Source organism: Rhipicephalus microplus, chromosome 3 (assembly GCF_043290135.1).
Source record: "Rhipicephalus microplus isolate Deutch F79 chromosome 3, USDA_Rmic, whole genome shotgun sequence".
Lineage (NCBI taxonomy): Eukaryota > Metazoa > Arthropoda > Arachnida > Ixodida > Ixodidae > Rhipicephalus > Rhipicephalus microplus.
The window spans coordinates 14,551,731-14,566,710 of NC_134702.1; the positions used below are offsets into that span (position 1 = coordinate 14,551,731).

Here is a 14,980-nt window from a genome sequence, read left to right on the forward strand (position 1 = left end):
CTAGACTCTGTTCGTACATCATTAAGCGAACAATTTCATGAATTTGATGCAACCCACGCAGATGCTGTCACTTTATATGCACTACTAGCCCGCCTTTCTTGTGAAACCATCAAACAAGAAACCAGCACAACATTCGCCACTAAGGTAGCATCCACACGCTTTCTGAACAAGTATATGGAGAGAACACCCGCAAGTTGGTGTAGGGGCACGAGAACCCGCACCCTCATCATTCACAAAGTGGTTTACGGGCCCTGTAAAAATTACCGAACAATTGTGATTCACACCCAGAAAACAATTGACTGCACACTTTGCCTTCACCAAAATCAGAAGCAGCAAAACCGTTAGATTGCATGCAGCTTTGACTATAACTTTTTTTTTAGCTGTGACACGGCATACTTGGGCAGGTCACAAGGAGCTACTGAACACTGTTCGTTACACTTTCAGCAATGAACCTACAAGCAGACTAGCCCAATTTTTCCAATGCTGTTTATATGGAGTACAATCGGACTATGAGACAAGTGGGTGGTTTAGCACACACCTAAATCAACACTCGCAAGAATTTCCGACATCTAACTCCATCAGGGTGTAGCTACCCAGTCCAGGAATTTAACCTACAGTCAATAATGGGGCCAGCAGCCATTATTGCTACTGAGGAGTGGTTGACAGACTCATGTGGCATCCAGTCAAGAAGTATGGATATCAATATATTTCAAACAGATTTGCACTTTCAACTTGAAACCTAACTGTAAGTCTACTGAGGTAGCTTTCATGGTGTTGAAGTTTGAACAAATGATGCTAATGGATGGTAGAGCACAAACAAGAGGAAAGCAAGAAAAACTGTGCCAGCTGTGGCAGTGGAGAACAAAGATGCAGTCAAAATGTCAAAGCTGGGATGCCACAATTGTGCAGCTGTAGCCCGGGCTACGCTGATAGAAACAATGCAGCCACTTTTTAACATGACAGCCAGAGCCCCACAGGTGCAAGCTTCCAGCTTGTGCCTTTGTACAAAAACACCTGCTTTAGTGACCGCTTACACCCGCACCCAGGAGAACCAAATGTCCTACCTAAATGATGCTCCTAAACCTTCAGCAATGTGCACGACTGAACACATGGAATTTCATAAAGGTGCACATACAAAGTCCCTCAGAGTGAATGTTGGCAACAGTCTGTTAGCTCAATTCTTGCAATGGCCTTTGCATCGTCGTGTGTTTCTGTCTTCGCACAGAGAATCACTGGAGGCCTTTACTGAACTTTTTGCGTGGTAGTAGCCTATTGACTAGGCTATAGCACCCCAGCTCATTTTTTTTTCTCTCTTTCGTGCGTCTATTTCGCTCTTCGCTTTCTTTCCAATCTTTATTCCCCATTATCCCTTCCATTAGTGCAGGGTAGCAAACCAGATACTCCGATTTCTGGTTAACCTCCCTGCCTTTCCCTCATTTTATTCTCTCTCTGCATCGTCGTGCAATCAGCAACATTCCTTAAGTACAAATAAGCTACAGGAACTTGCATTGAGTGACTTCTGATGGTTTGTACTGGAACTATTTAATGAACGCAACCCCCCCCCCCCCCTTTTTTTAACAAGTGACAACACCTTAAGGAGGCTGTAGAATTCTGAATTTTGCAAGTTTCCTTGCAGGCAAAGAAAAACTGTTTGGAATGATAATAAAAAAAGCCACTTGGTCAATGTAGCTTAATAATAATGGATGCTTGCATGTGAATCAAACCAATGCCCATGTTGCATTTTGCACCATGAGCAAATTCTTTAAAGTAGCCACCAGTTTCACGAGTGAGCAAGAGTGGCCATTTCACGATTCTATGATATCATCGTGAGCATATGAAGAAAATCAAATCATATTTTTTGATGCCTATCAGAAAGCAATGCATGTAGACATTTACCACAACTAAGTCTGCTCACCCGTAATCTCACAAATACAAAACCAATGCTATATTTAAGCAAATTACTTGTGCACGAACTTCAGGAAGACTCCAAAATGCATGGTAATTGCTGTATGGGCCTATAGTTATTGAATCACTTGGCAATGTCAGGCACAAACTCAGCGCGCTTGGTACGAATGCCAGCACGTAAACTTCGGTCTGTCTTGAAAATGAAAGACTGTTTTACAATGACAAACAGTAATAATAAAGATTCCTCGAGTGTTAGGTGCCAAAACCAAGACATGACTGTGAGGCCTGTCACAAGAGCGAACTCTGCAACTTTGACTACCTGGAGTTCTTTGACAAGCCGCTAAATCTAAGCACATCGATGTTTTTTGCGTTCCACCCCTATTGAAATGCAGCGACTATAGCCAAGAATTGAACCTGCGCCCGCGATCTCGGCAGTGCGACACCTCGCGTGACGAACTACCACGGCGATTAGTGACTATTGCCAGCTATTATTGCAAAGCGAAATGAGTTATATTGTAAGAAAGAAGACTCGATCAACCTCGTTATAACATCAAAAGGAAATTACCCAAAAGCTTTGCCACTGGATACACTGAGTCAATGGGCCATGGTATTGACTGAAGCGATGTGGGTACCACTGTCCCTGAGAGTGATCGGAAGTCACACGTTCATCTGGAATCGCTGAACACCCCCCCCCCCCAAAAAAAAAAAACAAGTGGACAGTGGAATTCAATGGTTGCATATACCTTCCAATGTTACTTGTACTGCAATAACAATGGCTGGGTAAGGTCCCAAAATTACTTGTCCTGCACTGTTCAATTTACACGCCTCTACTCTCTTGCCGTCACTTCTACATTCTGTCTTGGAATGAAAAAAGTAACTCCGACCGTTTTTATGTTGTCAATGTTTGTGTTTTTAAACCGTGGTATGGCTGAAATACAAGTGCAATTAGATTAATAATGTTACAGTGACATCAACATATAGAATTGTCTGCTAGATTCAAGTGATATGTCGAATACAACAAGGAAAAATAGTAAAAACCTTAAATCAATATAGGGCTGTGAATGAGCTTCTTTGTATAAGCTTCGAATATTGTCTTCAGGAATATGTCAAGGTCGTTTCTTCAGTATTTTCTTAGCAGAGTACCAGGATTACAAGGATGGAAAAGATACTTTCAATAACATGATATAACGCAATAAAACCGATGTCCTTGCTACTAAAGCAATAGACTAACGAATTGTATGTGCTAGACAAAATGAAAACCTTTTTAAAAATTTAACATGCACAGCATATTTTGACAATGTAAATTGTTGTTGTTAAGAATTTAAACATTGTTCATTTCAAACCAAAATGAACAACTTTTGGCTACAATTCCCAACATCTTAGCCGGTTAAAGTTACAACTTTAAACTGGTGCACAAGCTGAGAAAATGTCGGTGTCTAGGGAATGCCATCATGCCCATGAAAATTATTTCTTTTTTCTCATTCCACGTGGATGAAATAAATACAACATGCCTCACAAAGACATGTCCCAGTGCTAGATAACAAGGTTCAAGCCAAAAAACTGTGTGTTCCATAGTGCAAAAACAATACACACATTCTGCAAACCTCGAAGCAGGGGGGAACATTTGCAAGATAGCGACAGATGAATGGGCTGTCTGAATCTGTGTCTGGCTCATAAATAGACACATAAAGAAATCAGCAGCTAAATAGAGCATGCAGCTGTGCGAATCGCATGCCGCAGGTGTGGGAACTGAAGTAATGTCTTAAATGGCACAGCTGCCACTACAGCGATCAGATTTGAAAAAGAAGACTAGAAAAAAAAAAACGAAATGCGGTGAACACAAGAGTGGTAATACTAGAAAAACTGAAAAGTATGTTACCAACTCAAATATCATTTTCTGCTTTGTTAACTCATTTCACCAACAGTTAGTAACGGGCAGCTGCAATGTTGATTACATTTAGAATGCTCTTAATTTTCAAAATTTCAGGAATATGAACACTGACACAAACAAGCCATGCTTTGCTCATAGCACCTCACGTTACTGGTTTACAATTAATCAAGGTTTCAAGAATTACTGCATGCAAATGGAAAAAAATACATAAATCTGGGTGTCCATCAAATGCATTATTAAACACTAAGAGATAAGTTGATCGCACTATGGACAAAGCCAAAGGCTCCAAACAGGCATGAAATTCTGTAAAGCTTCACGACTAATGTCCTGGCATGAAGCAAAAAATATTTGCACGGCTAAAAGATGAAGTTTTACTTGTCGAACAGTCACTGGACAGCTGATATTAGATGCACAGAACTTTTAGTCTCTATTGAACTTGCTCCACAGGGAGATAAGAAAAAAAAAAACGAGATGCAAATGCTGATCTCTGGCTCATTATTAATGCCCACTCGATTTGCACAATGCCCAAGGTTCAGGAAAGTGCGCTATTACGCGACGTAATCCTTTTTTTTTTATTCTTCGGGCCAGCAGCTGTATTCGCCCGTCCAAATCAACCACAGATGTCGCAACGTGCGCAGAGAATGATTAGGCTGCCAGATGCAACGTCATTTCCCTCTCCACTCTTCTCTTTCCACGTGTGCGGCATTTTGCCGCTTTTCTTACTTTATACCCCGAAACCGGCTGAACCGCCGGCGCGAGCAGGTATCAACCCGTCGTCCAGTTGCTTTCTTCGCGAACAACCATCGGGTCGGCTTGCATGGAAAGGGCGCATGAACCCGAATCGAAGAATAGTATACAAAAAGAAGAAAAAGGGGGGAACGCCGCCGACCCATCGGCTCATTACAGCAACGGGGCATTCGGCAAAACAGCAGCAGACTGGGAGGTGGGGGGTCGACGAGGAGACACCTTGAGAAGCCCAGCACCCCCCCTCCCCCCGAGAAAGAGAAAAACGGACCAAGGGGGGAGACACTGCACACGGCGGCAAATTCCAAAAGGCGGAGGCACCCCCTTCGAGGTTTTTGCCCTATTTGTTGCTGCCGCGAAGGTGGTGGCGGAGGGAAGGGAGGGGGCGCTCCTTTGCCACGCTTGTTTGCACCACAGGTCGATCAAGTGGGGAAGAGGCCCCCCCCCGCAATACCACCGCTCTGCTGCTCCGTGTGCCGGACAGCGAACGCGGCTGTGGTGGCGACCATTTTGACGCACGTTGTTTTTAATAAGGTCACGTACGGCGGCGGAAAATCTCCGAAGCGGGCGGCCGCGCGAGTCGCACCGTGCGCGTTGACGGTGACGTCTGCGCGCGCGCGCAGTTCGCCCTGCGATTACCGGGGCTAGCCACAATAGCAAGCAAGGGGAGAAAAAAAGCTGCTTCCGAGCAGATCGCTGCCACGCGGTGTTGAGGCCGTTGGCGGCGGCCCCTAATCGGCCTTTGCCGAAGCGATGATCGCGGTCAAGCGCCGGCACTGAGCGCCACCCCGTGACGCCTACGGTCTGAGCCCCCCCATCTACGCACGCACACACACACACGCGCGCACCATGTTTGAACAGACGCACGAAAAATGCGATGAGATCAACACACGACCGAGGCCCATGACCGACGGGCACTACGAGTGCCTGCGGGCAACCCGCCGCCCGAAAGCTGAACGGCAGTAAGCCGCGCAGTTAAATACGGCGCAGGCGAAAGAGCGGCTGATGGCCACGGCAATTACGAAAGACGCGGTCCGTAGGCAGACGGCACCCTCCTCCACCTCCACTCCCGAGTCTGCTAGTCTATGTATATCCCACGCTGAATGACGATCACAGCTCAATACGAAAGCCACTGGCCGCGGTCGAGCTCTTCGCGATACACGGTACAACAAGCCGAAAGCGTATTCCCGAGCGTGTGACCTAGGATTTCTGCTGGTTACAATGGGTGACCCGCGTCCTCATTCGCCGTTCACCGGGGTAAACCCGGTCCGTACGCCGTACGGAAACACTCCTACATGTCTATCCGACTGACCAACACTGAAATACGGCCGGCCGATACACAAAATCCACTCCAATTTTACGCGAAAGCGGCGAACGTAAGCCTAACACGGTCAAAAACGAGAAATACTCCGTGGGGTACCGTTGAGAAAAGCATGTACTCACCAATGCGAAGAAATTTGTGTGACAGTCCTCAAGACTAGCGCCGTTCGAAACTCCCGTTGTATGCGTCATGCTGTCGCCATCATATTAAATGTCCGTAGGACAAAGGGTAGGTTCTAGGTGGTCTCCAAATCCATGAATTTAGGAAAAATCCCGAACCCAATAAAAATTCATCAGAAGATGGCGACAGAAGATGGCGGATAGGAAACAACAACGCGCTAAGTGACAGGAACACTCATTGGATGACAGAAGTCACGTGCTTTTGGTCATGTGGTTTCAGGTCGACTACATTAAGATGGCGGCGCCCAGTGACGGTGGAAGGTTGTGAGCATCTGTAAAGAAATATACGCTGAGATTATGGCCCTTTTAACATTTCTGGGTTTCTTTGCTGCATTTATAATTGCCCTTTGTATTGTCATCGGAATTGCGTCTCGGTAGGTGCTGCTGTGGTGTCCTGAATTCTGCTTTTTTGCCTTATGCAAACCGGTGAATGGTTTCGTGAACAGGGTTTGATTTCGTTACATATGAAACTATCGCCGGCGTGTTTATTCTTGCAGTTCTGGAATCACATTCAGATGGTGTCGTTCTTTGCACTGATTACATAATTATTGTTATCGGTTCTCGACCATGCCTGCCGATTGTTACCTGTCGCGTGCGTGCAGTTTCGTGGGAGTGTCCCCGTCAACACACACAATGATGTGTATTTGTATGTGGTCCTCACGAAAAGCAATTTTACAGCCTCATCTCATTGATTTCAACTAGTTGCACGCATTTGTCAAGGTGCTTTCTTCTTTATTAAGGCTATGAATTTACGCGCAGGTCTGTTTCGTGGTACTTGTCCAAAGTTCTACGGCAACGTTTCGGCGTCAAACTCAAGATCGGAAGATTCGGGTTTTTTTCTATTCAAGAAGTTCATCTTCAGTTCAGGGATGGAACTACGCTGGTAATAAAAATATAAAGTACCTTTGCTGCCTTTTGGTGTTTTATTTGTTGGAGCCCGTGTGTTGTGGTAGTGGAAAAAAAGACGCTGCGGCGGAAAAATACATGATTTTGGTTAGAAAGAAGCTCTAAGACTCTGTCCTCTTTCTATGCTCCAGGAAGTGGAAAAAGCTTGGCTTACCAGTAACCTGATCTCTGCAAAATACAGGTAAAACAGTCTGGGAGCAAGCACGTAAGTTTGCTTTGCATGCTGTGGCATCTGTCTGGTGCTCAAAGGCAAACAAGACAGTCATTTGGCATTACAGTTGTAGTTTGTAATATATGGCTGAAGATCTCGTGTGCATTCGTGCAGCTCCCTTGTTGTCATCTGCTTGGGTGACGTGCGACTACAGGCTCATTTTGACAAGCTCTTAGAAAAAAAAGAACCCGATCGTGGGCCGCCTGACAGAACTACACGTACGTTCAAGCTGCAACTTTCAAGGAAGGCCAGGGCCATTTTTAAGGTAGGACCTTTGCTTGCCCCCTTGTGGTAAGCTAGTGTGTGCATACCCTACACTGCTGCATACCTTTGGTCACAACAGTAGCTGCTAATGTGACAGACAACAGTAAGATTGCAGTGCCGACAAATTTTAGAGACACCGAGCAGATACGTGGCCTGGACTAGAGTAAGCAAAAAAGCCCGAATAAGGATTCCAGGGATGGCAACGTGGTTGTTTGAATTCAATGTACTGGGAACCATAGAATATGTGTAGAGTACAGTAAAACGTAGAATGGTACAAACGTCATTTGCCCAGAGCTTTTTTGTTCTGAACAGGTACGGTTACTTGCATGTCATTTGTGCTATGTAAGGTCAGTCAAGGAGTGCACTAATTGAATCATAAAAATGGATGCCTCAGGATAAGTATTTTGTTTTTTTTCTAGCGATCACTTGTGAAGTCGTCAGACTTAGAAGCCACACAAAAAAATAGAAGAAATTAACTCGATGTTCCTGTAGAAGTCCACGCATGATGAAGAAAAGTGAAACAAATGTGGATGAAAAGACAACATGCTTATTTTTTGTGCATGCAATGCTCTCTCAACTCAGCTGATGTGAAAGCCGTTTTCTTATGGTATATGTGTACTGTTGGATCTCACACTGGCTGTGTTTACAAGTGCAGTGTTTCATAATATGAACAAAGCAAAGGTCATATTTTCACTCGGGCACACACTACCAAAATTATACAAATGCTACAGCCTCATATGCCCTCACTGGTGGTGTCATTGTGGTGGGCTGCATGTGTCGAGTTAAAGTGACAGCCATAGGATCCTGGATTTGCAGCTTTTGTCAATGCTGCCCGGTGAACTGGCTTTCATGGTATGACATGCGTCATACCTTCTGCTGTGTTCTCTACCAGAGTTCCCAGACTCCATCACCATTGTGGACATGTTGCATAACTGTTGTGTCGGGGTTGAGCTGGCTGCAGCACGCCGGCGCTGCCGGCAGTAGCCACCCACGACTTGAGAGCGGAGTGCCGAGAAAAAGAACGTCCGTCTTGAATGAGCGCTCATCACCAACTGATTAATTTACGCATATATACATATGATACATGTCACTGCTGCGCGAGGCACCACATGACAATCGAAACAGAAACCGCAACTGGAAATGAAACTAAATGGAACAACACAACAGTGTTGCACCTCGCCGCCGGCAGCGTCAGCGTGCTGCGGCCCTTCGTTCTTCTTCGGCGCCACAGCCAGCCAACCCTGACAGAACAATAACATTTTTCAATCCTCGACTTCTACATCAAGTGTTCAGGGGCCACCATTCTCTTCCGTATCATCATCACTGCTTGAACCACGTAGTGAACCATTTCTATGTGCCACCTGTTCGGACATACATGCTTCAACGCTGATCTCTGCACAGCTTCGTTTCCAACTTGATTTTTGTGCCTTGTAATACCCTGCGTCACCTTGCACACAGCAGCAGATATGTGTAATGGAGCTTACACACCAGTCACCTGGGCTACAAAGCCTTCTTTTACGTCACCCCTACACTATCCTTGCTGACCCTATTTTCCTCTTGCTGTTACTTATAAAATTAACTCTTTACATTTTCACTGAAGTGATGCCTCCGCTAAGGTCTGCAGCTCTCAAAGAACCTGGCCACTGGAATATAATTACTAGCACATCTCTTTTCAATAAGCCAGTCAGTTGCTATGGCAGCTATAAAATGGCACTATCTTTGGCATTTTGTCCTAGCATTCCAACAGGCCTCATAGTGTTTCTCTGGGATGCACACTTTGTGGTCAATCTAGTGCTTCATTTCAGCCATCAAGAACTGTCCACAGACTGCACGTCGTTTAACACAGTACTGTGCATAGTGGTACCAGCAATGCTTGTGTTGATATCGTCAACAACCCACTAGCATTGCCTGCCTTTCCACCGCAAAACTGTGTCCTGCTCCATCCTGTACATATCTAAGCCCACACAGCACGCAGCTGCAGTTCACAGTGACCAGCTGCAGTTCACAATGATGCCATATCACGTGACGACTGCTCTGGCCCCCAGGCCTTTTTGGTTCTTGCAGAGAAACGTTACTGAGAGCTGCCTGCCTATACCATCGCCCTCCAACATGTGTGGGGTCCTAAAGGAGTTGTGCTCTGGAAACTAATAGCTGTAGTTTACGCCGTAGTGTAATGAATACATGGACATTTATTAGCGGCTTTTACACAACAGCGCGCCCGCCTGCTGAATCTTACAAATAACTGCAGCAACATGACAAGCAGCTTATGTAATATAACTCGCACGAAAAATTTAACACACACAATCTACCGCGAACGTGGCGTCACAGGCGTTCGACTAGCCTCGGGAGTCTGCATGGCTGAGCCACCAAATTGCCCCCGTGGACCTCCCACAAGAGATGACTATCTTCCTCATGTTCCAGGATACCCTCTCACCACCGCAGTAACAGTGCCACTCTCGTATGGCAGCCAGTACGCTAACTACACCACAGGGCATTAGTACCATGGGGCAAAAACAACTTTGCAGGGGTTGCGACAACCTTCACACATGACACAGAAAACTTCCTGTTCTTCCGTTCACTGGAGCAAACCAGTGTATATATTCTTCAACATCTCTGTTCATATTTTATTTTTTTAAAGCCCTCACACCTTCAAATATGGACATCGAATACCCTCCTCCATAGTGCCTACTCAGACTGAGGCCATAAGAGGTTGTCACCACGTACAATAAAGCGTTTCTGAGCCTCAACTTGTTATTGCAGTACTGCTAAATACATAATTTGGTATGGTGCTGGACTTCTACACACTTTTTATTTTCTTCCTTTCAGCGCCTGTCGGTCCATGTTTGGAATGCAAGTATGATGCAGCTAGGAGCACCATCACACGACTGCTTGCTTCACGTTACACTTCAAGAAATTGCGTTTCATGTGCTTGCACGGGACTCTGAGTATGTATCACTTTTGTTTTGATCTCCAATACTGTTTTGTTTTCATTATTTACACTGCTCTTGTGTTGCTGCTTTACTACGTAGGAAAACTATTTGTACCTGGCATGAGCTTCCTGGTTTGCCATACTGCTTGAACACGTGGCTTTTAAGCAGTGCTATATTAACATATATTGCCCCTTGTCACACATATATACAAGGTGTATCAACGAATGTGTCCAATATTGTTTGAGAATCAGCAAAAGACGCTATTTGCTCGCTGTCTTCACAGTAGCTTTTTCTGTAGTGGCAGACCAGACATCTTAAAAAGGCTGAAGACATCATTTGTAATGGTAATTAGGAAAGCTAAGTTAATTACATTTTAATTAGTGGAGTTTGGCAGTTAAGTCAAATGGGAGAATTGAAGTTCTTGGTGCAAAAACCCATTGCTGCTTTGAGGTTACAGAAAAGTGGCCTCTAGTAATTACTATGAATTAATGAAATTCTCCTGATTGCTGCGGCGAAACCAAAACCAACGAACCGAAGAGCGCAACAAGCAGACTACTACAATGACGTCACTGTTCAAAACAGTGGTTACAAGGCTGAAGTTCTTCCCCGTTCGATAACATATGTGCGTCATGCGTGCTGTAATTGCGAGCGCAGCCCACACACCCACACAACGAAGTCGGTTGAGGGTTGATATAACAAAGCTCTCTCATTTCAGTTGCGCTCATTCGCGTTTCGGTTTCGCCGCAGGCTTGGGAAGAATTTCATTATTTTGCAGTTATTACTTAAGGTCACTTATCTGAAATCTCAAAGTGGCAATCAGTTTTTTGCATGAAGGACTTAATTCTCTTATCTGACTTAACTGCCAAACTCCACTAATAAAAAGTTAATTATTTAAACTTTCCTAATTACCATTCCAAATAACATCTTTAACCCTCCTAAGATGCCTGCCACTATATAAAAAGCAACTGTGAAGACAGCGAGCCAATAGTGCGTTTTCCTGATTTTTTAAGAATATTGGACACATTTCCTGAAGCACCCTGTATGTGGTGTATGTGTAGCCCATTCTGCTCGCATTGCCTTCATTCTCCTAATGCTGACTAGAAATGAGCACAAGTCTTAGTTTTGTGGCACAGTCTGGCACTTTTCAATGGCAGTCTAGTCCAGACCTACGTTTCTGACAGGCCCGGTGTGCTAACCCCTGAATATGCCACTGATTTGGAACAGCCAATGTTACGTGCACAGTTGTTCGTTTTCGTACAGCATGGTTGAGGCATGCACTGAGAACTGAAGCCAGGCTAGCAATTGAGAAGTCGATGCACACGATGCCCGATCACCCTATTGTGTCATACTCTTGAAGGCGAAGCTCAAGCGTCCTCCAAGTTTTTGTTTTGAAACTTCTCATCACGTGGCTCCGTGCGAGCATGGGGAAAGCGACAAGCTTCTACTGTCAGGCCAGCCTGCATAGGCCTTTGGGTAGTCTTGCTTGTCGATTGCAAGCAAGAATTGCGAGCCCGAGTTGAGCTCATATTCAAGTCTGTCCTGCTCAATCGATTTTTCCAATTAGCCTTAGCTCAGCCTAGTCCTAAATGCTCAAGGATAAGCGTGGCAACCCTGGCCCAACTCACGCTTTCGGGTAGCACGGGTCATTGATTACTAACACAAGCACCTGACTGCTGCAGTGAGCAAAGCTGTGTTGAAATTATGCAATACGGCTACTTCCTAGCTAATATGGAAAATACTTCCTTCAATAAGAGTAAATTGCTGTATTAAATTTGCATGTTTCATTAAATGTTTTTTGTTTACCAGCCAGATTATTATTATTAATATTGCAATACATTTAAGTATTCCTACTTTCCATCGGTCATTGGACTATGGAATAACCTCCCACGTAGTTTAGTGTCCTCAGAATCTTCTCACTCATTCGCTGCCGATCTTGAGATATATTTTGACCAGTAAGTAGCGACGTCGTTCATAACGGCGCAACTGTTCGCAGAATGTACTTTTTAGATTCTATGCCATGCGCAGTTTTCATTCGTAGAGTTGTCAAATGTGTGCCTTCCTCTATTAGTCTCTGCTGTTCTTTTTTGTTTTTGCTTTTCAATATGTAGTCCCATATAGCCTGCATAGTTATCCTTTCTTGTTTTGATTTTTACTACCTTTTGTTATTAATACTATTCTTGTTCTTCGGTAGATAGGTACATATGTAGTAACCATTCTATATCCTTCTGGACCCACTCCTGTAAGAGCCTGTTTTATTATTGTTATTATTATTGTAATTATTATAGTAGTAGTAGTTGTCATTGTTGTTATTGTTGTTGTCTAGTTGTTATACATCATCTGTATATTATTCCCATTTGTGCAGGTATTGTGTTAGCCTTGGTGTGTTTACCGCGGCACTTCGGATATTTAAGCATCCTCAGGTGAGTAAACATGTATGTCTTTATTGCAAAATTGCAGCACGAACTTTCAACATATATGTAGTATTGGAAGTAAAAGTGTACCAATTGTATAACATTGATTTAATAATGGAGCCTGAAAGAGATGCAAAATAAGAAAACAGTCAGGTTCTTGTCAGATGCATCAAAACATGTAAAAACGAGAAAATGCAAAACAGCTTTATTTGCAAAACATTGTTTTCATATCAAGGTGAGATGATTTACGAGATGTAGTGCAAAACATGGTAAGGTAGATTTAAAATGATTGTGTTGCTGCCTGTTCAAATGAACGTAAGGCAGCATACTCTGCCTCCTGTAGCTGGCAAAGTAGCTTTGACCTCTTCCAACAAAGTTTGCTTCACTAATTGTGGACATTGTGTGGGACTTACTCCTGTCCTGTAATGCGAATCATAACAGACAATGACTGAAGAAGCGATGCTCTATCAAGTTATTTCTGTCTGGTAATCTCACGTGAGCATGCTCACTAATTAAAGCTGATCCATTTATGAATATGCTGCTTTGTAGGACACAAGCAGCAACGACTCATGCCTAGCGCAGTTTTGTGTGACGCTTCAAGGCAATGCCTCGTTTTCTGACGAGGACCTCAGCATTGTCCACGTAAGTCAAATTAAATGCATTTGAGTGATCTTGAAAACAGCTGCACAGACTTTCAGAAACAAGAACGATGAAATAGTCATACACAAAACACAGGTGCTGATTTCATAATGAAACAAAATTTTACAAGATTTGCATACTTGGCAAATGGTGCTTTTCTGCAGTGCGATTGTTTGAACCATTGCCACTAGCTTTCTTTATGCTCATTTTGGTGAGCATTGTTACTATGTATAATTGAACGGGATGAAAATTGCAACAAATTGTTATGTTGGATCCTCATGTTGACTGTATTAGTAAAAAAAGAAAAAAGACATTCGAATTGTAGCAGGAATTTAAAATATTCCGCACATTCCAACTTGTTAGTTTTCTTTTTCAAAGCATTTTTTCAGCATGTCTTGCTTTTTGAAAGTTTTAGAGAACTTTGAACAAGGTTGCTGAAGAATATATTATACAGCATAGGCGGGTTAATTCGACACTCCTTAATTTCGTTTGGGACGCTAAATCCCAGAATAATATTACTTGTCAATTTGGAAAATAGGATAACTCGGGTGGGTGTCTCATTCTCAGCTAGCATATGCATTGTTTTTTGGCATAAAATTTTCGTTAATTCGGTCACATTTGGCCATAACCCGGTTAATACGGACAATCCTTGGAGTATGCCAAGCACGAGGTGCCTCAGGGGTGGGAGGTGTGTGAGCAGAAACGGAGTTCACGAACAACCAAAATGAGGTGGCGCTTTTCGCATCTGACCTCAGTTTTGTCCACACATGGATTCGACACTCAGCAGCTTTAGTTAAGCTTGATGCAATGCGTGTGCCATCTCGCAGAACTCAGACATGGCAGAAGCTATTCAAGATAAAGAGCTTTCAGCCGCGGTTGGAATGCTGACGTAAAATTTAATTACTACATCGTGATGGAATTGCCTGCCCTTTAACCTGCAAAACAACTATTGTCATGTGTGCAGTATTACATACTGTGCACATGACAATGATGGTGGCAGTATGTAGTAAAAGACGGGTGCAGAGCACATTGTGGGCAAACTAAACACGGGAATGTCACTGTGGTCTCATTGAGAACAAAGTCGCAGGAAGACTGAAATAGTGGCATTTGCACTGCTCTTAAGCAAAATAGTAAAACCCCGTTAATTTGAAGTCACTGGGACCGTGAGGAATTTTTCATTTAAGTGGATTTTCGCATTAATGGAAAATATAAAAAGTGGGATACAAGGAACATGAAATGATTTGAAGTAATCAGGGTTGGTTTGCTGTGCCAATGAGTTTCCGGCTTCAAGGGTTATTTTTTTTCATCAATACCAGGTCACAATTTCACCGCAAACGAGGGGGAGCGCCGGGCCTTGCCGATGCCACTGAAGATAAAGAAAAAAATAACGATGCGATCAACTGAAATGCGCCCCTGCAAAAGACAAGAGATCTTCACTGCAACGCAGTAGTGACACGTGGGCAGCATGTTGCCTGCTCCTCGCTGCGTCAGCACGTCATGATGCGACCATTCGCCAATTCTTTCTAGTAAAATAAAGAATTTAATGAGAGACAGTGTGACGAAATTCTCGATGTGTTTT

The 14,980-nt window shown here is 43.9% G+C and overlaps 2 protein-coding genes across 4 annotated transcripts in view; one reads left to right on the plus strand and one right to left on the minus strand.

The window, feature by feature from the left end:
* skd (mediator complex subunit skuld) overlaps positions 1-6,189 on the minus strand; it is a 122,061-nt gene extending 115,872 nt beyond the window's left edge. For all 3 annotated transcript variants that reach the window (XM_037433042.2, XM_037433036.2, XM_037433029.2), the window contains exon 1: positions 5,984-6,189. In XM_037433042.2, the coding sequence (XP_037288939.1) occupies positions 5,984-6,052 (69 nt within the window). In that variant the 5' untranslated portion in view covers positions 6,053-6,189. The remainder of the gene's footprint in view (positions 1-5,983) is intronic.
* Positions 6,190-6,265: 76 nt separating this feature from the next.
* Positions 6,266-14,980, plus strand: part of hob (bridge-like lipid transfer protein family member hobbit) — an 86,168-nt gene continuing 77,453 nt past the window's right edge. Inside the window, exons 1-7 of the mRNA XM_037433008.2 lie at positions 6,266-6,414; positions 6,800-6,923; positions 7,078-7,127; positions 7,272-7,422; positions 10,248-10,366; positions 12,714-12,771; positions 13,312-13,404. Of these exons, the coding sequence (XP_037288905.2) occupies positions 6,338-6,414; positions 6,800-6,923; positions 7,078-7,127; positions 7,272-7,422; positions 10,248-10,366; positions 12,714-12,771; positions 13,312-13,404 (672 nt within the window). The 5' untranslated portion in view covers positions 6,266-6,337. The remainder of the gene's footprint in view (positions 6,415-6,799; positions 6,924-7,077; positions 7,128-7,271; positions 7,423-10,247; positions 10,367-12,713; positions 12,772-13,311; positions 13,405-14,980) is intronic.